Raw genomic sequence first — 25903 nt, 5'->3', positions numbered from 1 at the left:
CTGCACAACGTGACGCTAACGGTCTTGTCACAGAATCAAATCTACTTTTTTTAAAAACCTCTGCACACGAGAGGAAAACTATTTTAAAGGCAGCATACCTGGAATCTGACGTGGTGAGGGAATCCAAAGGGAAAGCTAGAGATGGAGTTGTAGATTGCGGATCAAGTACGTTTCCGCTCTCCTCTCCCTAATCGTCCTAAAAAAAACGGCGTGGGAGCCACCTAAATTCCTACGATGAACGTTAGGACGCTCCTCTATGTATACGTTCCACTCAGCAACCTATTTATTGATTTCACTTGAACAGGCAGCCGAGGGGAACTCACTTGGTTTCGACCGCTGCGCAACTGGATGCGGCGCGTGTGCAAGGGTTGCGCGCTGCAACTGAAATTGTCGTGAAAATCTCGGAGTCTTTGACTCTTTTTTTTTACAACTTTTCAGATTCGTGGTGTACTGCCTCTAAAGGCATCACCCCATGAATCTGAGGTGGTACGAATTCCAGGTAGAGTATTCGTATATGGGCTAGTAGATTATGGAGAAGGGTGTGATTCCGTCCATTTCTTCCTAATCGCCGTAAAAAATGGACGGGAAGATGCACAAGGCTGGCGCGCTCTAATCGAACTCGTTGTAGAAAATAGTGCGCCGGAACGCTCGAAGCCGTATCTTCCGTGCTGTTTTCCACTGCAGTTAAGAAGAAATGAACAGAATCACCTTCCTCTCAATAAACTACGATCCCGTATACGAATACTCCATCGGAAATCCGTACCACCCCAGATTCGTGGGGTGATGCCTTTAAACCACTTTACAATCACTGAAAGTGTTCGGAGTGAGCTCATCAACACTTCTTCATATCGCCTGAAGAGAACAATCACACAATTAACAACATTTTATTAATTAATTAATATACTCTTTATTGCATTATTTAGTGCAAATAATTTATAGTATCGGGCAAGTACAGTATTGATACAAACGAATGACTTCGGCCGTCTATCTCTCAATAACAAAGCACCTGAACACAGAGATAGATATGGTGCAATGAATAAGTGCTTCTACTGATCAATAGGGGGGATTATTGGTCGGCAACTTAAACGGTATGGTCAGACAACTAGTAACGGCGTTATGCCGACGTTGTCATGGGGAATACTCGCTCAAGGAGTGGGATTTATGTTGCCAACTACAAAATATCACAAATATAGGATATCAATCACATAAATTATAATCGAATATCGATGAGCAATCATTAAGGCACGAATGTGTAGCAAAAATACTACGTTAAGTAGGTCGAAGTGGTACTCGGAAATGTACAGATCTCAATTTATCAAATATTTTTGGGTGCATAAAGTAGTTTCGTTAATAGGGCTAATTTGCTGAAAATGAAAAAGATGACCGGAAAAAAAAACTAGCATGAAAACCGACTCAAGAAAAAAACAGGATATTTAAGTGAAGATACACGGAGGATAAGCAAACGTTAGAACACTAGGAAATTAGCCACCTTATTGTGGATCCCGTGATACGGTAACGTGTACAGCTCCTTGGATAGCTCGGAGTCGCTCTAGAATTGCGGTCGGCGTCAAATCAGTAACACTTTCGCCGTCAAGCGAGAGAAGACGGTCTCCAACACGTAAACTTCCTAGAAAAAAAAACTAATTAAATACACTTATGTTAGGATAGCGGATCAGAAAGAAAGGAGTTTTTTTCTTGCAAACATGAGCAGTTAAGAAGAATTACTGAAGAAAAACAAGAATGGATTTGCAGATTCGTTTACCTGTTAAACTAGTGTAAACCAGTTGCGAAAAAAAAACAGAAAGTTAAAAGTTGAAGTTCGTTTGTTTGTTAAAGTTAAAGTTAAAGGTTAAAAAGTTAAAGCTGAGATTAAAGGAATAATTTGATTCTAAAATATGATTGTTCGTTTTGGTGTTTCTTCGTTCGAGAAACAACAACTCCATCAGGTTGGCGTTTGAGAGCAAGAGAAAACCAAAATTTGAAGATACGGATGTTCCTTTGTCATTTATCAACAATTCACAGTAAAGTAAACTATTTAAGAACTTTTCAATGAGCTATCTAAAAATACATTTAAAAAAATTTAAAAATAAAGTTGTGAGTAAGATTCGAATTCTGAGAACAAAAATCTGCACTGTGATATTCAGTGACACAGTCACCGGTTCGTTTACTTAGATGGTTTGTTAATATTACAACATTCTTCAAAAATAACGAATATTTCTCTTTTTTCAGGTGATGATAAATGGTGCAGTTGAGTGCCAAGGGGCCTAACAAAAAAGTTATAATATCACATGAAAATATTGGCATAAGAGTCGGGAAAGTGAACGAAAATTTAAAAATAAGACCTAATTAGATATGCAGAAAACAACTTTTCAGATTTATCAGCCTCTAACGTACCTTCTATCGCAGCTGCTGAATTGGCAGCGATCATTCGAATAAAAATACCATCGGATCCGGTTCTCTTTGCAAGTGAAAGACCTAAATTTTACGGTTTAATACAGTACTAAAACATTTTCCAACTCATTCACTCACCTAGTGATCCCTCAGGCTTCTTCTCGAGTACTGCGGTAATAATGTTGCCTTTCTTCTGAGGTTCTCGCCTCAGGCCTAATGTCACAATATTACCACCACTTCGCAGCATTGAAACCACTTCCTGATGAGATTTGTTTGTTACCGGTTCGCCGTTGACCTGCATAGCGACTTCTTTTTTCTTTAGTTTGGCTCAGGTTTGACTAGTGGGGTTAGGACATGGTAAAGAGGCTTTTAAGAGGAAACTCACATAAACCAATGTGTCTCCAACGCGGATATCCGGATGACTCGAAGCCGGCTCTGCAGTCAGCTGTTTGATGCAGACCCGACCATTCACGGACGCAATTTGGACGCCAAGAGAACCAACAGAATTGCGTTCGAGATCCACCTAAAATACTAATTGTTACAAAGCTCAAAATAAGGATCTTCAGGACTTCTGTAGCTATGTTGGGAACACTTTTAATCTAATTATCTGCTCATTTCATTTACCGCAATTGACCATACTTTTCCATTAAATGTTGCAAAAAAGTTGTGTTTTGTTGAATGTTGTTGTTTTTTCCTCTAATCTGGAGAAGGTAAACACTTACACTAATGATGTCCTCTTCAGTCTCGTTTTCCTCACCAACTTCCTCGAGCTCGTCTGTCCATTCTAGGTTAGATTTTCTGAAAAGGCCCTTTGTTCTGTCTCTGTTCTTCCGTCTCTGTCTCTGTTTAAAAAAACAATGGAACAGGAACATGAATTGCTGAACCCACCTAGCATAGCGATACTTCCGCCTTCCATCCGCAACGGGAACACTGTGGCGTGACACCTCGGATGGAGATACGGTTTCAGATGTCTGAAATGGCAAAAAAATTGTCAGTGGTTCGTCAAATCTTGAAATTTCAATACTCTTGAAGCATCAAAGAAGAAAAATAAAATGAAACTGTGGCGTTATCACCACACCTCGAAAAATTAAATTTCGTTCCCGTGGAGAATAATCTTAGAATCCCAACACACCTTTGTAGATGGGGAAGACGGACTGTCGTCATCGTAATGATTCTCAAACGAATACATTGAGCTGGTCGGTAGACGGTATTCACCTTGCTCATCATCAGATTCATCAAGATGCAGCCTAGAAGGAAGTACAAATCCGCGTGCATAGGAACAAATGGGGACGTCTAATGAACAATTTTCCATTCAAACAAAGTGCTATCTGTTAAACTCTCGCCTTTTTCAGGGAAATCAGCTACTTTTATAATCTTACCCAGAAATTGCTTTAATGTTGATCACGTTATCGCTATCAAGTGCTGGTAATGTGTCGCCAATAGCGCCGAAGTCTGAAACAGCTCGCTGGCGACGATTAGCTGCTCGTCTAGGAGCCGGAGGTGTTCGTGATACGCCTGAAGGAAATCCATGGAACACTCGTGGTGAGGCTGAGTTCGTTTATATCTCAGATAAAAAAATAAGCAAAATAAATGTGCAGACGGTACTAAATCACTAAAAACGACACCTTTTTGTGAGGTAACTGTCAGCACTCCAGACGATCCTGAGTTGCTCGTCTTTTTGACCGCATCAGCACTACGAACTACAACCACAACACACATGAAATTGTGCAAATCTTCACGAGAAAAGAGAAAAAGAATAAAAAGTTGACTACATGCAAAGAAGAATCGACTAGTTTTCACATAGGTTTCAGAGTGCAAAGCAGAACTAAAAAGAACTCACTTTTTTCGTGTCGCACAGCGCCGTCCAATCTGGCTATCTCCATGCGAACGGAGTCTCCAGAATTTCGAACAAGCTCTACAGCTCGATGTCGATCACCACCTTCCAGCGACATTCCGTCAACACCCACAAGGCGATCGCCAACGCAGAGACCCTATTGAAAAGTTATATAATAGCTTAACAAAAGACTTCATTCTGATTGAAGAGTTGTAAGAAAAAAATCCAAGCCATAGGAAACAACTTACCGCCCGCATGCCAGCTCCATTCTCTGCCACAGACTTTACATAAACACCTTTAACACCGTTTAGGTTTCCATCCACGAGCGTGAGACCAAGACCACTTGAAGGATCCTTAAAATACCATATACAGATAAGTAGACCGACCAAGTTACTCTAAGCGTATCAGAAACTATACCTTAACAAGTGTGACCTCAAATCGCATTCCAGGGAACTCGCCGTCGGTAGAATCTACATGATTCACCGTTTCGAATCGTTCAACCATAGAATCTGGACGGAAAACTTCTATTAAGACAGAAGAATCATTGGAAACGTTCATTTTTTGCAGACAGTGTCCGTTTTTTTTTCAGCACATCAACCACCATCAATCAATAGGCACAACAGTTTAGCGTAAAGCACAAAAGAAGCAGCTTCATCGGAGTTACTTACTGCTCACAGAATCCTGGTTGTTGTTCTTTTCCATTGTTGTGCGATCTCTTGACGCAATGTCGAGAGAATGTGGTCGTGCAGGTGTAGGCGGAGATGGTGCTACGGCTGGTGTAGCTGTTGGCATCTTAGCAAACATAGTTTCTGCAGCTTCCAGCGGTGATGTCTCTTCTTCCATGGATTCGTCGACTACAACACAACACAAAACTGCTACTAACACACGATAGCAAACCACTATACACACAATCTAGCAACATTTTCACGCATAAAAATCTCGACTATAATCGAAGCGAAGCGCAAAGGAAGAGTTTGTGGTGGAATCGAAGGGATAGGGTTATTCTCTCAGTTACATTTTGCACTCATCAGAACCTAGTATTAGTCGTAAGCTTCAAAATGTAAAAAAAAACGAAGCTCTCGGACCCAAACCTTCGCTACAAGGTTAGGAGGGTTTTGGTGAGCGGTACAGAAACGTTTTCTCCTTACACATCTCTCTCCTACCACAGATTCCCGAAATTTCTTCGCTGTCAATTAAGGAATCACTAAAAACAGCAATCTGGACTATCTACTGCTTCTCATTAACGCAACTTTGCATGTGAAAAGTTAAAAATCAGTCATCCAGCGAAGTAACAATTTCAATGCGGAAAAAAAAGAATGGAAGAAAGATGTAAATAGGAAGATTTCATACAATCAGCAAAATTCCAAGTTTTGGAAACTAGGAAATCCAGTAATGCCTCTTCAAAAATCCGATAGGAAACGAAAACGAGAAACAGGTGCTTTTCGACTAAATCATAGAAGCAACTATTCCACATTTCATAATTTAATGGACTTGAAAAGGATTCTACTTGCAAATTAGAAAGTAATTAATAAACAAAGGAGAGTAATGACGCGACACAGTAAGCTTGTACTTTTTTCTCTTCTAAAAGCAACCAAAATAGTGTTCTCAATCTGCACGCAACTATTAAAAACTGCAATATTATTATGCATTAGCATAAACGAGCAATCACAGCAAATCGTTTTGGGCTATAATGGCGCAGATTTATAGCTCGTTTCACAGATTTTTATTGCTATCGTCCACAGTTATGTTTATGTTGCTTACCACTTTGCTGAGCGGGAATCGGTGGATCTCGTCCTTCAACGCAAACGTCGGGCATCGCTTGAATCGTACTTTCGTGTTTCAGAGTTGACTTCCATTGTCGCATTCGCATCATGAAACGATGCTGAGAGGCGGAAAACTTCACAAAGTAGGCGCTCCTAAAAATATCTCCATAATTTTTTGCTAAAACCGGTGATAAATGATTTCAAATAAGTTACTCCTGAAGAAACATAAAATCATAAAATCCCAATATATGAAAATAAGGAAAATACTGTAAGAGAAGTACGAATATTTCATCTATCCCTCTACAAGTATCACCAAAAAATCACGAACTCACAAATTTACAGTGTGAACTTTCATATGTGACTCCACTGTATCTGTTCTAAACTTACTTTTCATTCCTTTTAAATGAACACTAATCAAGCTTAGAATAATGATCTCTCTTATAAAAAAAATAGTTCTATAAAAAGAACAAAATAAGTCATACAAAAAATTACTTCTTATAAAAAATTGGAATAAAAATTCAAGTAGAATAAGTTAAGGGGCAGAAATCAGTTAGAAACTTCACACATTTGGAAATATTCTACTTTTTTCTTCCAAAAAACATAAGGAATTACTGAGGATTTCGATGGAACTTAAGGTAGAGGGTCAAGCAAAGACGTACCACATCTTGTTCCACTTCATGTTAGGGCTAGAAGAATGACAATGGGGAAACAGCGAGAGAATTCAACAGCACCAATTGCTCCGAATGAAGATGTGATTGGCATTGAAGAGTGACAAATCAGTCTTCATGAAGACAAATTTCAGACACGAATGTAATGGGATTCAACCAAGTGGACTAAGATGGATGGAAGTGACATTTTTCGTACTTTATGACATGAACACTGACAAACAAAATCCGGAATGAACAGAGAATTACTTTATATATGATCTTGGCAAGGTTATACGGGAAAACTTGTTGTAAGAAAAACCGATTTTTTTTCTTCGGAATATCCACTCCTTTGAAAAAAAAAACCAGTGCAAAGGGAAAATAAAACTAAAAAGGATAAGGGAAAAGGTTTTCATAATAGATCGATCTGCTTATTCTGTAACAGATGTTATTTAGGCAATATCCAGGAGGAAATCCAAGCAAAGACAAGAAAATGCATGACGAAAGTATGCAAAAAAAAACGAAATTGATCCCCGAAATAGCATTGTTCATCTAAGATGAGGTGATGGACGACAAGATGTGGTTTTCTAATCATTCGTGGTTCCCAGGTTTATTTTTACGGGCCAAAACTACACAATTTGAAGGGAATCTCGTCAAGGACTAGTTTGTATGAGCCCTGCGATGAGCAGAACAAAATGTAGAATCAAGAAAATAAATTGAATGTTGAAGATTTAGATGCATGTTAAAAAATATGTAGCATATACTGAAATATTTCCTACTGGTATATTATATCGGTACATAGATACCCAACGCAAAATCATACGTAAAAGTATTACGGATGCACATAGAGTTCGGTAGGTACAATATTTTAGAAAAAGAAATCGTGCACAATAAGAATAAAGACTCACTTAGTGTGGTGATCAGTGTAGAAAATGGATTCCGTTTGTTGGCTACCCTCAACAGCAATGATCACAAACCTAAAAAAAGAAAGAATTATCAATGAAAGAAACTCTTTTTCAAGAAAAAGATTCGCATAAATCATCAGCAAAAACCTACTTCTTCCTGTCAAACTGTAACGTTTGTGTGTCCTGCCACAAATGTTCAGCCAGTAATTCCCTGACCGAACCTTGTTCTTCGTAGACCCCAATGCCTCTCGGCATTATCGCTATCCATAGCGCAGCACCTGTGTCTGGGTCGAATGGCGCCGCTCCATGGGTCCCAATCGGTTTGTTTCGGAATACCCGATGCAGATGGGCGCCGAAATCTCGATGTCGTTGACATATTTGAATGAATTTGTGTTCGGCGTCTTGCGATGTCGTACCAGCATAATGACCATGCATCTCGGATAGTACGGATTGTAGATGTTTTGGATCATCATTGATACAATATCGCTGAAATTGAAGCGATTACTTCAACTTTTTTCTTAAACTTAAAAATTAAACACTAAATTTCAAATCGATCACTCAAACCTGTGGGAGATAGTGTTGGTTGTCGAAGTAATCGTGAATCACTGGTGGTGGTCTGTTTCCGAATTCCGCTTGCAAAGCCAATGCGGCAAGTTCGTAAGCGGCATCACGACGCGGTTGTATTCGTTCTTCGATAATGTCGCGACGTACTTGCAGATAAAGTTCGTGCATTGTGACATCGGTTCTGAACAAAAAAGAACGCGATTTACATCTTCTTCAGGAAATTTACAACTTAGACCGACTTCTTTCCAAAAAAAAAAAAACGAGATAAATAGCGGAAAATCTGTTGAAACACACTAAATAGACATCTGTCCTTACTTAATAAAGTCTAGCACTTGAGGATAGAACCGAAATCGAAGATATAGAACAAATTGTGTTTGAATTCCGTTCTTATGCGCATTCTTCCAACCGGGTGGCGCAAATTTCTCCAGTCGTTGATGATCTTCGAGGAAAAAATGTTCGCCATCTGAACAAAGTCCATATGATCGTAGATACATTGAAATTTTCATCATTAAAAAAAAACGAAATCACTTTTCCAAGAAGGAAAAAAAACAGAAATTTACCTTTCATGAAACTTAGGCCGAAGAACACATGTTCATTGATGTTCATGTGTTGAACAACTAACGAGAAGATATCACGAGCGATGGCATCACTTCGACAGGAAACCTTGAAAAAAATAAGGATTGTGAGGAAATTTCTCAAAAAGAAGCTGCAAGTGATAATCGAATGAAAAATTCATAAGCTTTTGAATGAAACACATATTCGGAAAATAGCCGTCCATAGTATAATGCATCTAGCAACCTGGGCAGTTATGTAATTCATGCAATGTAATGTAATTGTGCTGGTTACTATTTTTCGTTTTGAACTATGGATCAGAGCCGAGATTTTCGGAAGTAAAAGAAGCTAAATGTCAAAACAAAACAAATAATGGATGATTCAAAGTCGTGCTTGAATGCTATGAATCCTTCTAAGAGGGATATTAACTGTTTGGAAAAGTCTTTCAAAAAGTAGCATCTAAATACGAGTAACTGTAAAAAGAATTTGTTCGGTATAACGGTGTAACTTATCCAAGAACTTTTAATCTGCATGTTTCTGTGGATTTGTTTTTGAGAATATTTCCCAAGTATCTAAAAGAAACAACAACAAAAAAACTACTTCCCCTTTTCTTTTTTTTCCGCATCTATCTTCACATTACGGTTAGGTGCGCAAAAAAAAAGAAAAAAAGTGGAAGTAGTTTTTTTATAGCGCCCCTATGGCTAGAGAAAAGCAGATAATACGCATACTCATGTACTTTCCTTTCTACAGCTAAACAAACAAGGTATATCTCTCTACAAACCAACCTCGACTCGCTGACCATTGAGCAGTTCTACTTGAACATCTGCTTGTTCCACTCTCAGAATAGTCATCTTTTTCTAAAATTGAATTCAACAAATGCTTATCTTAGAACACACAAAAATGATTGGTTTAAAACATCAAGGAAAAAGAATTTTGTTTAAAAAAAGGAAATAACAAAAAATATAGTGTGTAAAAGACCTTCTTGGCACTTGGAGCTTTCAATCGGATGCTAGGATGTCGTGAATGGTCGTAAAACTCCGGCACTGCTCTAGTCTGAAACAGTACATTTTGGGAACAAAACCACTTTTGTCATTTCCATCGAAATCCTCATACAGACCTTCCTCTTTCCTCGCATACTTCTATTCGATTGCCGGCCACTGATTCGAGCAGGGACCAGCGAATTTCGTCGTTCAAAGTGTGGTGAGTCTTAAAGGAGAGGATTTCACAATGAATCATGAGGAATAAAAATAGTTCCATAGAAAGAACTCTTACCATTTCTTACAACAGCAGCTGGAGTGGAGGGTGGAGATGGTGTGGGCGGCGTCAGGATACCATCAGCAATAGGTGGAATACTACTGCGTCGTCGTTCTCGAATCGCATCACCGAATGCCGCTTCGATTGGTGTCTCATCCTCCGTTGACTCCAGAGCTGCGGAATGCTCTGGTTGATTCTTCTGGAAAAAAGCAGGATACAACAGCTTACCAGCAATCGTAAACATAAAAAAACATAGCGAACTCCTCTCCTTCTGCCTTCCTTTCCCTTTGAGAGGAGCCAAAAAAACAAATAAAAACAAAAAAAAAGAGTGTAAAAAATGAGAATATTGCTAGAATCACATTGTAAAACCAGTTTTTAGCAACTTCTTAGTTTAGAATTTCCTTTGGGCCTCATCAGAACAAAGTTTTTAATTGTAATCTACAAGTGAACCCACTACTACGAATTACCATCATTATATAAAGCTTAAACATAAGGATGTGCGCAGCCCGAAATAAAAATTTGTTAGATTCCAAAATATGTGCTACGTACGAATCGCATGGTTAGAAAAGAGAATTGTTGGGTCAGCCGGGTTGCGGCACCTGTCAGAAGTCCAGCGAGAGCAAACAGAGATTTTGGTGTAGCGAAAAGAAATCCGCAGATCAGATCACCGTAAAGAATAAAAGGATCACTGCACTATCACATCACTAAAAGGATTTCCTAAGAAACTGAGGATAACTATGATAAATACACTCTACTAAAGATCAAAGCAAGCATCCTTTCGAATCATGAACCAACCGTGATCACCACTGCGTCAACGTGAGTACGATCAAGGTCTTCTCTTTCACTTGCAACGTCATCCTCCTCGAAAAGCTCACGAGCAGGGGTTTCTTTTGGTCGAGACGATTTAGATTCTTAAAGAATGGTAAGAATTTCGTTAGCTTTTACCTCTAACTTAAAAAAAAACATTTCCGAACCTTCAGCTTGCGATGTACCAGGCGTAGATGTAGTTGCGTTGGATGTGGGAAGTTGTTCTGGCTTGCTTGGTCGCTTCCAACTAGTGTCCAACTCAGACTTTGACTGTTCTTCCCTTACTTCAACTAAAATTTGATTTTGATTGGAAAAGTGAGACAAATTCTCTAAGACAATATCTTTCCTGTCCTTTTCCTTACCTATCTCGTCAAAGTAACTTCTTCGTCTAGGAGCTACCGGCACCTCATCGTCTTCGTCGAAACGAGCTTGTACAATATCTTCATCAGAAGAAGAAAATCTAGAAATATACTCATAGAATAATGGGATAAATGAACAAATTATACAGAAATAGGAATCGTGAAACTCACTTGTGCAAAAGCTGCTGGTGTGGCCTCGGTTCGGGCCTAGGGGCACGAGGTAAGTCGGCATCGAATGTCTCTGATTTTCCCATAATGGAATTCACGTTTGGAGGGGATTTCCGCATCTTTTCCTTCCTCTCGGAGACACGTGTCAGTGACTGGAATTGCGCGTTAAATAAATCATTGCCATAAGAACGCCCGAAATCACATGGAATAAAGATGGCAGTGCAGCAAAAAGTCCGGATGTTGAACAATAACTTTAAAAGAAGAACCAAAAGCACCTAATAAATCTGTTTGAAATAGTTAATCTAAATAAGGATGTGTTCCTTAGGCATGAAAACGCTTCCGTCAAATCATATATTACTGAGCAAAGCAAAACGAAACGGAACTCATCATTAAAAACGCACAGCTGCTTGAATAACACACTAATAATACATAATAGCATAATAATTCGTCATAAGAGAGTCCAGCTGTTAATACTAGAACCGCTTCTATACGTATTTCATAGATCTTCTAGATTTTTAATGAACGGAATCTAATCAGTTTAAAAGTAGATCAGAATAATGAACGTAGATAAGGGTACCCAGTGTTTTTTTGAAAAAAAGCGGAGGCAGAAAAACGGTTAGGTGGTTGGAAGAAAAAGTAAACAGCTGAATAGACCACATTTTATTTCTGCCCATTTTATTTCTGTTCTTTCTGCCTTTACCTTTAAAAAATGCTGGTTACATAACCATGATCTTTTTTTTTCAATGATGAGTTCAATAATTTAATCCAAGAACAATAGGAAAGCGAGGAAACAACTGGTTGACTTTCATTTGATATTAAACAAGAGATGAATGCATAAGCAGCTCACCTCCTCATCCAGGGAACGTTCCTTTCCGGGCAATGAACTGTCGCCATGTTGGATATTCGTGGTCGTCTGATTTTCCACTTCCGCCATCTCTTTTACAATTTTCACCTCACTACTCCTACGGTTGTTCGGGATAGGCTTCGTTTCTTGGATTTGACTCGACTCAAGATGTCTAAAACGAAGAAAATTTGCAAGATTAAGTTCCCGTCAGTTTTGTGGATAGAGAAGAAGCGGAAAACTAACTTATCAAATGAAACATCTAGATCTATAGAATGTTCCTCTATATAGGTTTCATCTAACCGTGTGCTATGTCCACTTGGGCTACCGATTGTATTCATAGGATCCTCGTTGGTGACAGGAGGAGAGATTGAATGAGGTTGACCTGAAGTTTTGATGGCAATCATTGAGAATTTGAAAAACATTTTGCATAGATTAGCTGAAAGATTGTAAATTTATCCTGATTTTAAAATGCGGTAGTTTCGTTTAAAAAATCCTGATAATGTTAGGATACGTTCAACAACCGAGCTCTAACGACACAAAATGATTTTGAAAAGACGGACAGTAAACGTTTCCTGATAAAAAAGGTGGAATAATATCTTCAGTCAATCTTAACAATAATTACGGAAAATATGGAATGACAAACAACACATACCCATTTTATCTTTCTTCGAATCATTATCATCCACAAAGAATGGCGACGGATCCTTTTGTGTGCTACGATCCGATGACGTCGAAGCAGAATGCGCTACAATAAAGCATATCCGCTACAGTGTCATCGAAAATAGAACTCATTCACCACAAAACCAATCTAATCCACTAAGAAACATACCACGAGATTCCATCTCCTCGTCTTCATCGAAGTAATCGACAGCTTTCTTTACAGACGGTTGTGCGACGGTGGATACGCTAGTTATTGTCACAGTTGGTATATCGCCATTTGCTAATCGGCCATTCGATGGATTTCCCAACAACATTTCAATATCTTCATCGTCATCCATCGAATAATCGCCATCTTCTAGCTGAACGGAATGGCATTTTGACAAATAATTACTAGAGATCAAAAGAAAAGTCTTGGGAAAAGTTGCATGTACCACAGCAGCAAACGAGTTTAGAACATCGATTTAAAAATAACGCTTAAATCACCTGATTGGTTTCCTCGTCTCCCATGATTTCTTCATAGATGGTGATCAGACATACTTTCGCATCTCGACCTCGTAATTGGTTCCTAGAAAGAAACAATTTCAAAACGATCTCGAAATGTTTCACACAATAAATTATATCTTCAGCAAATAGCTAGAAACAATGATTATGCAGATCTTCTCTCAAATGTGATCAAAAAAGAAAACATAACAAAATATATTATCAGTAGACAACAGAAAAAAAAACAATTTTAATCAATTTCCTCAAACAATTTGTCCTCAAATTCCAGCAATGGTGGAAACGAATGCAGTTCCTCGCCGATATCGTTACCTCATTCCAGACAAATACCATGAACGAAAAGTGCCTACCCCTTTTCGATGGAATTCTATGAAGAATTTCAGAAACGTCTAAAAAACTGAGAATCGAGAAGTATTAATTTAAAAAAAAAGAACAGTACTTATCACGAAACCTGAATGGAACAAAATCTTTCGTTACCAAAATCAGTTTGAAATGAAGGTTTTTAAACAGAACCCGGTTACCCTTGTAAAATACATTCGTAAAAACACAAATGTAGAAAATACGGCAACGTAACTGCCTCAGTTTGAAAACCTTAGGAAAACTTAGACTTAATACTTCCAAAATATATCAGGATTGTTTTCTTAGATAGAAATCTGATATAATACAAGCGCACAATAAAGGAATTTTCACATCCTGTAATACGAGAATGGCACCCACGCCTTTCCGAATGTGATTGTCCAGTTCTAGGCGCACAAGGGACCTGAGTAAAGCAGTGCATCTGTTGTAAAGAATAAAATTTGGTATTTTAAGTGAGCACAAAACGATGAAACAGACACATGTGCAATATGCGATATGCTAAGAATAAGAAAAGCTTGAAAGTAAGCTTGCACATGTGACAATTCTTATGTCATACCTGCAACATGCAACGTTTTTTAGGATGACTTTACAACTTGGATACAACGTTATCATAAAGCTGCACGAAAGCGAATAAAGTGTACGGAACAAGTGTAACATATTACGAAGAATTATAACAGCGTTATGCTGCGAATCCTATTACAGTATCAAAAAACTAAAAAGGAACTTTCCATCTCTGTACAGAAGCGATGAGGAAGAAACATTTCTCTACGAATGTGCTACGGTTCAACGGAAATAAATAGAAATCATGAACAGTCTCATAAACGCATAAATGTAATAAAAGAGATTCAAAAATAAACGGCAGATGAGAAGTTCGACTATCAATGAATCTCGGCAAAGTAAAATGTCGTACTGCTTTCTAATGAGCTGCACACGAAGTTGTTTAAAAGTAAAAGATAAAGGATAAGGTTTCTGGCGTTAATCAATCCGCCTGGGATGCGCCCCTACGTTCACTTCAATTCAGAATCGTTTGAAGTTTACGAACGTGTAATTGGCCTATACAATGACTTGCGGGGGCTAGCCAATGTATCAGGTAAAAGCTTTTATCCGCCCAGACAAGTCAAGATGATGAAAGGCTTGGTAAGCACTAGGGCGGATTCGAACATCCGATCGATCGTGCAGGCAGCGGAACCTCTAAACGCTACACTACACCCGCCAAAGTTACGAGGTTGTCAAATAATTTTATTCGCTAACGTTTCGGCAATATCGCCTTCTTCAGAGCCTGATATGGGCGATTCAATTCACAATTTAAACAGCCAAATCTCTTCACAACTAAAAAGATAAACTCCCATTCGTTAAGTTCAGTTCTATGTTAGTCACACTTACTTACAGTGTAGTCGCTAAGTTGGTGATTTAAAAAAAGCATTGAAGTTTACTTGCTTAGTTGTGGAGAGATTTAGTCGTTTAAACTATGAACTGAATCGCCCATATCAGGCTCTGAAGAAGGTGATTGTGCCGAAACGTTGACCAATAATATTATTTAACAACCTCGTTAACGCCAACCAAAAAAATCAAACGGCATATAATTCCCAAACGACAGAGTTTTACTCTTTTTCTTTGCAGGGGTTCACCTAAAAGCATCAGAAGGTGCAGTGAACTATGAAAACAGCATTATCAGCCGGGAAGATCTACATTGAGAGCAAATGTAGCGTTATGGACCAGATATACAACCAACAGACTAGAAACTACTTATATGTTTTCATTATGGCCACCATATTTCGAGAATGGAATCTGTACCACTTTATTTTATACGATTTGGCACCAAAAAAAATGTTGGATTCGCAGCATTAAACGAAAGCTGTGGAGAGCATGGAAATTTGATAAAGTAGAAGTAAGACAGCGCTTAGCTGTGCATGAAATAAAAATTTCGCTGTTCGAAACATGAATACATCCTCAAGAAGCAGAAAAATTCCTGTGCTCAAGATCAAATTGTTCAGTCAAGCATATTCCCTACAAACACATGGTGGGGACATGAGCGGCAAATGGCACGGCAAAATTCAAAAAAAAAACATAACAAAAGAAGAAGCAACAGAACCCACTTTGCCATTAAACCCATTCGATGAGCTGTAGGCCTCGTTCCGACCATCACCACTGTGAGGATATTCACCAAAGAGAACAAATCAACGTCGGCCGCTTCCTCAGCTCCAGCTGCTCGAAGTACTGAACTCGTATCACAATTAATGGAAATAATATGAGAGAAAGAAAAACTCAAATGGCTCTAATGGAATGTTTTGCAGACCAAATAAGACATTAAACGGTATGCAATTCTTTTTTGACAAGCAACAAGCGTGACGAATTCTAACAATCGATCGGAACTAAGAGAAGATATTTCAAATGAATTATGGGAAAATTCTCCGAATAGATGTAGATGTTTTTTTCCATCAGTTAGGCAATTCCGTTTAAATTTTTCACATAATGCAATGAGACTTGAACATTCGAGCACATTTCATAACGATGACAAAAAAAAATGAAAGAATAGTTTTTATTTGTGCTAACCTGCTCCCATACAATAAACGGCTGCCGCTCCAGGATCGTCGTCGCCTTTTGACCATTCTGGAGGGACAAAGCAAGGATCCACTTTCGACTCTGGTACAGTTTTAATCTAAACTAATAAAAATAGCTTTGTTCTAACTTTGTTCACTCTCAATAAAGCCTTTCTTGCACTTTGTTAAAACAACTGAAAGATACAGCAACAGTAGAAGTCAACAAACGTCCATGGACCAAAATGAATTTTGAATTTAATGACTAAGAAAGTTCCAACCATGGGCCACTTGCTTCAAAACGTAAAGATTCTATTTGTTCTCAATTTTCAAAAAACTAACAGCATATTTTAACAACAATAAGAAGTTCAGAGATAGTTGGAAGGGGTACTCGACGCTGCTCTAATTGAACTGTACTTTTGAGCGCAAAAGGTTCATAAAGCACAAAAAGCGTTCTTAAGTGAAACAAATTGCTTTCCAATTTGAAACGTCCTTGAGAATACGACATTTGAGAAGTTCATCAATCGACAGCTCATTACTGAAGGTGAATAGCTAAGTTCGTCGGACTTTAAAATCTAAGCATTAAGTATAAGAAGATCTATGACATGGAGGCTAAAGCCACTAAGATAAAGAAGAAAGACAAAGCTGGAACTGCTAATGTATCAACTTTTAGTAGTCTTAGCCTGCATGACATGGATCATCGAAGACTAATGAGGTGAGGTTTTAGGGCCCCGACTGATTTAGCTATTCACTTCCACTGATGAATAGTCGGTCGTTGAACTATCATTTTCTCAAATGGGAGAGAAATTTGTCAATTAGGAACAGTTTTTGTGCTCTACGAACGCTTTTAGGCTCAAAAGTATAGTTTAATTAGAGCAGCGTTGAGTGTCCCTCTCCCCAACTAACTTTACATCCAAAAAAAGTATACAAAATAACACATAAACGTTAGAACGATCTATTGAAGTTTCTGATAACGTATAAATAAATCAGCTTTTAAGAAGCAATAGTAGGAATGCGAAAATAAAATGAAGAAAGAATCAAAATCAAGGAAGAATCAATGATACCTTTAAGAAAACGGAAATAGGAAACAAATTACAACCGTTTTCACAGGGACAAAAATGTCATTAAAATAAGAAAAAAGGAAAAACCCACCTCAACTGTTCCTCTACTAGAAATGAAGACATTCTCTGTGTCAAACACAGTCCCTTTAGGACATGGAGGCAAACTTTCAGCGGCAGCGGCTGCCAAAGAAAGCAGCTCATGCGCTTCGAGACCAGCACCACGTACCTTAAATCGCGATTTGTGGTTTGAAAAAAAAGTCCCTTTAGTTTCAAAGAAATGTAGAAATCAATAAAATGTGCAGAAAAAGGGGATGTGAGCAAAAACTCGCATCGTTTGCGTAAACATGGACATCTGAGGGAAAACAGCTACGCCAATTAAGATTCAATATGATAAGGTAAAGAGAAAGTTCTAGAAGAACACCGTCCACAGTAAGTAAAGAAAAGTTTTCTCTCTATAATAACAGCACAGAATTATTGACTGCCACAAGAAAGAGAACATGTCCTACACTTCTACTAGAATCCTTGAATTAATGTTTTGGATTTGTGTACTTTTCAGCAGCGAAATTCGATTCTTCCAATAAAATTCCGATGTCACTGATAAATTAATAATCACGTATTATGCAGTAGAACACGCAGAGAAGATTATGAACAATCTTTCGATATCAAAAACAAAAGGTGTGCAAATTTTATGCGAGAAAAAAACACTGCTGCAGCAATTCCCTCCCCTTCACATTTGTAATTGTGACCTTTACGGATTTAAATTCGTTGTTGTGATAATTCATACGGAAAACCTAATAAATCAATAGAACATTGCTTACCTCACATACTTCCGCTACACTAACTTTGATATCTGGTGTAGTTGCGACCTTCATCGGAATGAAATTGACGATGAATATATTAGATTAGACCATTCACGTGATTACAATGTTAGCGGAAGGCAGTCTGAAAAAAAACACCGAAGGATTTTCAGGTAAATCCGATTAGTGATATTGACATTGAGCGGAACATTTAATATGTGAAGTGAAAAAGCGAAGAAGCGAAGCGATTCGCTGCCGATGCGTCGACGGCGCTCCTTATCAGCGTGTGAACGCACACTGTCTTAATCACGTAGAAGTATCGTTGGAGAATTTCGCTCCCACGCTATGGGGGAGGTGAGGCTGACACATAAGAGCCGAACAGAAAAAAATGGAATATGTCCGGATCGAATAGAAAGAAAAATAATGTTGAAACACGTTGAAATAAGTCCAGACAGTTTAAGAAATAGGCGTTCATAGTTCCCGCCACGTGTGTTCAGCCGAAGCTGAACGCAACGCATCTGATGGAATACGTGTCCCTTTCCACCGCTCGATACGTACTTCCTCTCTCATCTGCTTTGCTTCGTTCGGAAGCGCATCGCACCCATCCGGCTGAACGCAATCGTCTCCGACTATAGTCGCCATGACATCGACAAAACTGAGAATTAACGTAATTTACAATAAATTCAAAGTTCAGGTAATCGAATCACAAACGAAATTGTAATTCGCTCCGCCCACATCACATACACACTAATCAAGATCTCGTCCTGATTAGGATCTCGACACGAGATGGCATAGCTAACGTGGTGATTTTTCTTTTCAATTCCTGTTCATCCTTCAAGTACGTATCCTTAAAATGAATCGAATACAAATAACGATCCTTTTCGAAAAAGAATTTTAAAAAAGCCTTGAGAAGGTGCTTGCAAACTCAGAGTTATATTTTTTTGGTAACATACCACTTTATTTACCACTCTATCGCTCGCCATAGTAATTTTTCCTTGGCAGAAATCCATAGAGCTCCCCCTACGTACCCCACTTGATTCAGAGCTCGTATAAAATAAAATTTCCAGTTGGATACACGTGTTCCAGCGAAATAACGTGCTTTTGTTGAATAAATTGCTATTCAATAAAATTTTTCCGGCGGACGAACACGTCATGAAGCGGAAATACGTTTCCGCTCATTTTAGCACGGGGAATTCTCCTGCAAGAAAGAGGTAGGTCTCGCAGCGAAGTGCCGTTGCACCGAGTATGCGTCAGCAAACTATCCGGATAAAATTACACGAAGGATGACACGATTGGGAGAAAGAAGTCACCGATTGTTTTGTTTCCATCGTGTTTATCCTTCCAAGGCTGATCACACGTCTGGTCATAGGGTAGAGACGCATAGGAACTCACTGCAACTCGGCTGGGTCCCACTCAAACACACCTTTCCTATTACGCATTCGGTGTTCCGTTGGAATGTTGATGGAAACCACGACTTTTTACGGATTTCACTTCACCAATGCACTTCGAACCATTCATGCACCAACTGAATGGAAATGAACACCATTGATAAATCTTCTCACGCCAATTACTTCTATGGGAAACTGGTAAATTATCGCCATAGAATAACAAGCCGTGCAACCATACGAAATACGCGTTTTTGCCGAGGAAATTCCTAGCAGTTGCGGTGCGTTGCGTGCGAAACTGGTACCGGAATGTTTATGTGACATCTGTTTCGCACGATCACTTGACAACCGATGATGACTGATAACAAGGTCGAAATGGGGAATTGATACGGTATAACCACATGAATTCCGCTCGTGACCATGCAAAGAATCAGTTTCCACTCAAATTCACCTTTAAATATTAATTTGGGATAGAAAAAATCCGAATTTCATTTTTTACAACATTTTTTACAACAAAGTCGTTTTTTACAACAAAATAATCGCTGTAGTTAGGAAATTGATCACCTAATACTAGTTTTCAATCACTTCGCTTCACGAGAATATCCCGAGAAATAACCCCAAAAGCTAAAAAAACAAACAAATAAGTAAATAAATAAATAAATAAATAAAAGCTAAAAAAAAAAGATGCCTGCTAATCCTGCAAGAACTAAAACCAATAAAATCCTTACTATCCACATGACCACCTTCTCCATGCGGATGTACCGGGCAGACATCACGTAGTCGAAAGATCATCAAGCGCACTTTCATCCAAGCATCAATAGATGAAATGAAACCGAAAATTTTATCTTAAGCGAAAATTTTCAAAGTTTCTTGACATAAATTGGAAGTCATAGAATTTATTGATCTGATCAGTTCACTTGCAATCGCAATTCTCAGGTCATGAAAATCACGGGCAATTAACGGGAATCAACTAAATATATTCACAAAATAAATTGAACATAACAAATAAATAAAAAAATAATAGATAAATACATGTCTAAACATTCAGATTCCTACTTTCTCGTTTTTTTTTTCTTTTTTTTTTTCTCTCTCTCTCTCTTCTTTGCTCCCAAAAATGTGAAGATAACATCCGTGGTTTGATCGAATCCGTAATTTTGAACTTCAATTCAATTTCTACATTGAAATTTGAATAGTAAGCAAACGAGAGAGAAAAGAGGAAGGAAAAAGGAAAGGAGAAGAGAATAAAAACGAAGAAGGAAACAAGTGGAAAGACATGAAGAGAAGGAAGAAACGACTTGAACTATAGTCACATAAAATAAAAGAAAAAAGTCAAAACTACAGCCATCAGCAAATTACGGATTCTTCAACGGTTCCTGGTGATAACGTAACCTTCTGTCAATTTGAGTTGACCTTAATATTACGTAAAGGACGACGTAAACGTCTCGGAATTGAAAAATGGCGGCCAAAAATAGACGAGTTGGAGGTCTTGATTCTATTGATTGGTCGGGTCAACCCTTAACTGATCATTCCCATGCCCAAATATAGCTATTTACGTAAATCAAGGACCAATAGATGCTATACAAATCGTCGTGGATTCTAAGAAAACATTTATAGGTCCTAAAAAGTAATCCGGTACGTTAATTCTCTAGTTTTCTCACTATTCATATGAAATACGTGTGTTCTTCAAGCGCATCTGAGAAAAATTTTCTAGAAAATTCCCTAGAAAATTTCCTGGACAACTGTTGGGATCAAACTCGTTTTTTTTCAGCAAATCTAAAACAGCAATCTCTCTTTCTGCAGCTCGATTCTTATTCCAGAATTTTCGCTGCTTTTTCGTTCTATTGGTGAAACACCGTAACGAGATCAGATTTCGAAGATCCTCCGCATTTGAACGGTCCGATAGGGAATAAAAGTGATTGTAACGGGTAATTACAGTATGTACACAGTCACAATTACACCGAATCGTCACAATTGCGCCATAAACTTGTGCGAAAGAAATTATTGGTTATGTGTTGTAATTATTCACAGATGACATTGTTATTGGGACATAAACAGTGACGTCATAATTGACGGAACACCCGCAAAGGTCTCACAACGAATGGTCTCCAAATCGGCACCATATAAAAAAGAGGATGAAACCTCTTTGGTACCCCTCCGCAAGACTCTGCATGAAAAAAATCAAGGGAAAATTCCTGCGAAACCAGGAGGAGCAGCCACTGCAAACAAAGAATACACAGGATGAAACGGGAAAATAAGAAAAAGAAAAATGATACCAAAAAAATTGCAGGAATGATTTCCAGCCACTTTACTTACTTAAGTAGTCATTTATAAAGTAAGTAATTTATTCAACAATGTGAAAAAAGAATAGATTTTTCAAATTTGAAAAAAGAAAAAAAGAAAAATGAAGATGAGACAACATTAGGACAACAAAAAAAGGAAAAACTTAGAATCTACCCTCTACTCAACGACGAATTAACTTCTTTTTGGACCTGGTTGTTTAATTTCACGGATTCTTTTAGTGATTTCAGGAAAATTCGGAATTTTCCACGTTTTAATAACATATGAATATATGATATAAATTTTAGATAACACATAAATACATATGATACACTTCATGATTTCCTGGAAAAAATATTTCTTGTAATCGAACGAATCGATATCCCAAGCAGTAGGTACACCATTTTTACTAACAAAATACCATGAAGCACATATTTTCTATCGTTTTATTTTTTCGAAAAAAAAGAAGAAAAGAAAAAGAGAAAGAAGAGAAAGAAGAAAATAAAAGAAAGAAGAGAAAAGAAGTGCTATTGTTGTTGAAACACGTGCACACATATGAAGCGGAATCGTGCATATTTTATCGACTGGACCGGTCACGTACATAGATGTATGTACGAATAGATAAACAATGTTCAACGGTATATGTATGCGGAAAAAGTGGTGTACCTGCCTGAGATGTCGATTCGATCGATTCTGATTCACCTCACTGTGGAATTTTATCAGTGAGTGCGTAGCGCATGTGAACGATCCGTGCGCCCGCCCGCCGGCCGTTCGTTCCACGGACAAACACGAGGCGTGATTTGCATGGTTGCTGTGTGTGTATGGTTAGTTTTTCTGTATCGTTCTGTATCGTTCGGTATCGTTGACGCCATCCGCTATTGTCTGTTCTGTTTTTTCTTTTTCGAATCAGGACCACAAAATCGATAATCAATATGGAATATTTACAAAAGTACAACAAGCATTTCAATTCAATATAATAATGTTAGAGATATTAATTGAATTTTAAACGAACCCCCCATCACATCGTTAGAGAAAAAAGAAAATTTCACAATGTTCCGTTCAGAGAAGGGATCGGAGCGAAATCATCAGAAAGACAGAAAAATGATATTATCACAACTATCGAGACTTAGACGATCGTGAGAACATGCTACATTATCGATCGATCGATAGTGATCACAATTTATATCTGTTATATGTACATTTATATAATATTGCATTATTATTTATTCATCTATTATACATTCTTATATTTCTTTTAAGAAACAATAGTAGAAACAAAAAAGTAAAAACAAAAAAAAGTAAAACGAAAAAAGTTCAAAAGGTCTTCAAAAACTCCACATCTACAACCTAAAATGAATATTTTTAACGCGAGTACGAGAAAATTCTTTCCCCTACCAACCCATTGGTAGATCAAATTTTTCCATCAATGCTCCCACAATATCGATAACTAACATCTGACCCTGCAGCCCATGTCAAATCCATCGAATATTTTCTGAATCCTTTCCTGACTTCGACACCAAGCATTTTTATTGCATGAGACACCAACGGGGAACAATTTTCGTCTTAAAGCTGATGTATCTTTTAAGAGGTAAGTCAAATTTTTCTCAGGTTTTCAATAATTTAGTTCTTTATCCACCGAAAAAATTGAAATTGTAAGAAACTAAAGATAGGAGGAAGAAGAGGAACATCGCAGCTACGTAAACGATAAAGATTCCAACTACAGTAACACTCCGTAAGATCTTAATTTAGGTCTAGATTTTGGTTTTTGAGGCTTGGAAAATTCAACAATTCTCATGCATGGATACATACTTATTTTTGATGCTGGCGATTATATGGAACTAATTCCATCAAATTCCACTTAGCCATGGAAATAAGTGCATATGAAATAAGTGGTTTAAGAAACGACATAAAAATCGAAATATTATGTTGTTCCATAATCCATAATAATAAGCTCACAGTAACCTAAGTACTAAGCCAGAACAATCAACAATCTATCACATTGATGGACTAAGTCTGTTGACTTTTCTGCTGATTGTATTGTTGATTGGAATATCTTTGTTGTTGAATAAAAAATAAAAAATATCAGAAAAGTAGGGAAGAAATTCATGGAGGGACTTAATATAGGATCAGATATTTTCATCGGATATTTGAGTAAAATCGGGTAGATTTTGAGGGGAAAAAAACGGAGTGGAAAAACTGGTAGTAGGATAGCATAGGATTTATGACATGGAAAATGAAAATGGAGACCCCAGGCGCAACAAATTATTATTTCTTTTAGTTTAAAAAAACATAGCTTGCGAAAACTACAGGCGACAAACTATTGTTTTTTTATTGAAAAAAAGACCATAGCTTGTGAAAACTACGATGGGAAACAGCGACGGTAAGGAACTTCATATTAGACTTAGAATATGTAAATTATTCGTTTTTTTAAATGAGAAATATATAGTTTGGAGTAAAAAAGTTTTGAGGAGTGCTCGGAAGTTCAGGACCTAAATGGTAATCAAAGAAAAAAAGAGAACTTTAAAAAAAAAAAAGAAACAAAAAATCTTTCTAGTCCCATATCTCAATTGTTGATGTGAAGCATGAGAAAGAAAATTGTTTATTCTGGGAGAAGCACCAGCGAAACATTTCCTTTCTTTGGTGGAAGGGGAGTATTCTCAAAGAAGATTAGTTTTCAATAAACAGTCAACTTCGAAAAATTATATGGATCCGGGAAAGAAAAAAAAAACTTCAAACACTTGATAAATAGTGCAGTAATTGAGGAATTTACAACTGATAATGAAATTATCTGGAACGTATGCATCAACTATTTCTACATTCTCTACCTGGATTGATAAAAACACTATTGAAGAAATAATTCAAAGGGAAATGTTCTATTTCAATCAGCTCAGAAGCTAGGAAAATACGGCAAAATAAATTTAAAAAAAAGTAATAAATAACGGAAATAATAAATAAAAAAGAAAAAATTAAAAATACCAAATAAAAAGGAAAAGAGTATCATAATAATTGGCAATTGGTGAATTTCTATTTAAATGGAAAACTAAAATAGAATGTGAAACTGGTAACGAAAGTTAATTATGCTTAATTACGGGCTACGGAGTAATTTAAAAGATGAAATTCCAGCAAAATGTTATTCTGCAAGAAAAGCAGTGAAGGAAGAAGGAGGTGCTTCGAAGAGAGTCAAGGAATAGAAGAAATCTGAAATAAATTTGCCATTCCTTGCACTATCAAAGAAAAGAAGCTATTTAGGTATTCATAGTGACCAGTAAAATAACGTTTGTCCAGAAAATTATGGATTTTCTCACATAAATACAAATTCCAGGCAGCAATATTATCACAGATAGCCGCAGCGCGTCCGTCATCGTCATACGGTACACGCTCGGCTTAAAACAGCTACCAATCAATAATCAAAATAAAGCATAAAAAGGGAAAGAATTTTATAAATAATTGGCGGGTGAATATTCGATTTGAATGGAAAATTAAAATAGAAAATGAAAGTGGTAACGAAAGTTAATGACGTTTAATTACGGGCGGTTAATTACATTTAATTACAGGCTAAAGAGTAATCTTAAAGATGAAATACCAGCAAAATGTTATTTTACGGAGAGAGTGAGCAATGAGGGAAAAAGAGGTGTGTTGGAGTCAAAGAATAGAAGAAGTTTGGCATTTGTTCCCATCCATTACGTCATAAAAAGAAACCCCTCAATTATCACTGAAGCATAAGCACTCAATTATCATATCCAGAAAATTTTCCTGGATGGAGTTTCCCACTAAAATATAAACTCCAGGCACCAATTTTACCACTGCGGCCGCAACGCTTCGGTCGACTACGCGCTTGATCTGAAACACCCACCAATCAATAATCGATACACTTATCGTTGGCGTGTATTGGGAGTTCTTGGTGTTTATACTACGACGGACTTTATATGCGACAAAGATCCAGGAAAAACAACAGCAAATCAATGAAATTTGTTGAATTTTAATAGATCGTTTAAAAAAAATCCTCCAATAATTTCCAAAAAAAATGGTTCGAATAAGTCAGGGAGCTCTGCTAAACATTTGCCAAATCTTCATTTTCTCACCAGCTTAGATGATTCATACAACTTTTTAAAAAATTTCCGTAGTCTTTTTGGCTTTGTAACGGAGGAAAAAAGATTTATTTAATCCTTGTCAAAAATTAGTCGTAACTATCGGTGGATTCGAAAAAGAATAAATAGAAAAATACAAAAAAATTCGAAGAGTTTCT

At 37.5% G+C, this 25903-nt stretch overlaps 1 protein-coding gene across 2 annotated transcripts; it reads right to left on the bottom strand.

Annotated features, from left to right (window-relative positions):
- Positions 1-161: 161 nt before the first annotated feature.
- RB195_003721 (uncharacterized protein) lies at positions 162-18070 on the bottom strand (the record flags this gene model as incomplete). 2 transcript variants are annotated; one of them, XM_064201495.1, is made up of 38 exons in its annotated part: positions 162-196; positions 324-381; positions 1518-1627; positions 2395-2475; positions 2530-2686; positions 2777-2914; positions 3114-3189; positions 3280-3362; positions 3524-3638; positions 3771-3906; positions 4017-4091; positions 4232-4382; positions 4474-4578; positions 4643-4734; positions 4894-5079; positions 5987-6141; positions 7541-7609; positions 7689-8023; positions 8102-8282; positions 8417-8564; positions 8662-8764; positions 9439-9510; positions 9632-9706; positions 9771-9859; positions 9926-10106; positions 10703-10818; positions 10882-11004; positions 11077-11174; positions 11245-11393; positions 12089-12257; positions 12329-12467; positions 12738-12830; positions 12915-13104; positions 13229-13310; positions 15697-15817; positions 16154-16259; positions 17290-17424; positions 18017-18070. In XM_064201495.1, 38 exons carry the CDS (start codon positions 18068-18070, stop codon positions 162-164), a joined length of 4581 nt encoding a protein of 1526 aa, XP_064057375.1. The 2 variants fall into 2 exon arrangements, with proteins under 2 accessions (XP_064057375.1, XP_064057376.1); XM_064201494.1 differs by lacking the exons at positions 162-196; positions 324-381 and having other exon boundaries at positions 1491-1627.
- Between the last annotated feature and the right edge of the window lie 7833 nt (positions 18071-25903).

The sequence above is a fragment of the Necator americanus genome, chromosome IV, assembly GCF_031761385.1.
Source record: "Necator americanus strain Aroian chromosome IV, whole genome shotgun sequence".
In the NCBI taxonomy this organism is placed as follows: domain Eukaryota; kingdom Metazoa; phylum Nematoda; class Chromadorea; order Rhabditida; family Ancylostomatidae; genus Necator; species Necator americanus.
Note: the sequence above shows the minus strand (reverse complement) of the source record. Positions and strands in the feature narration are given on the sequence as shown.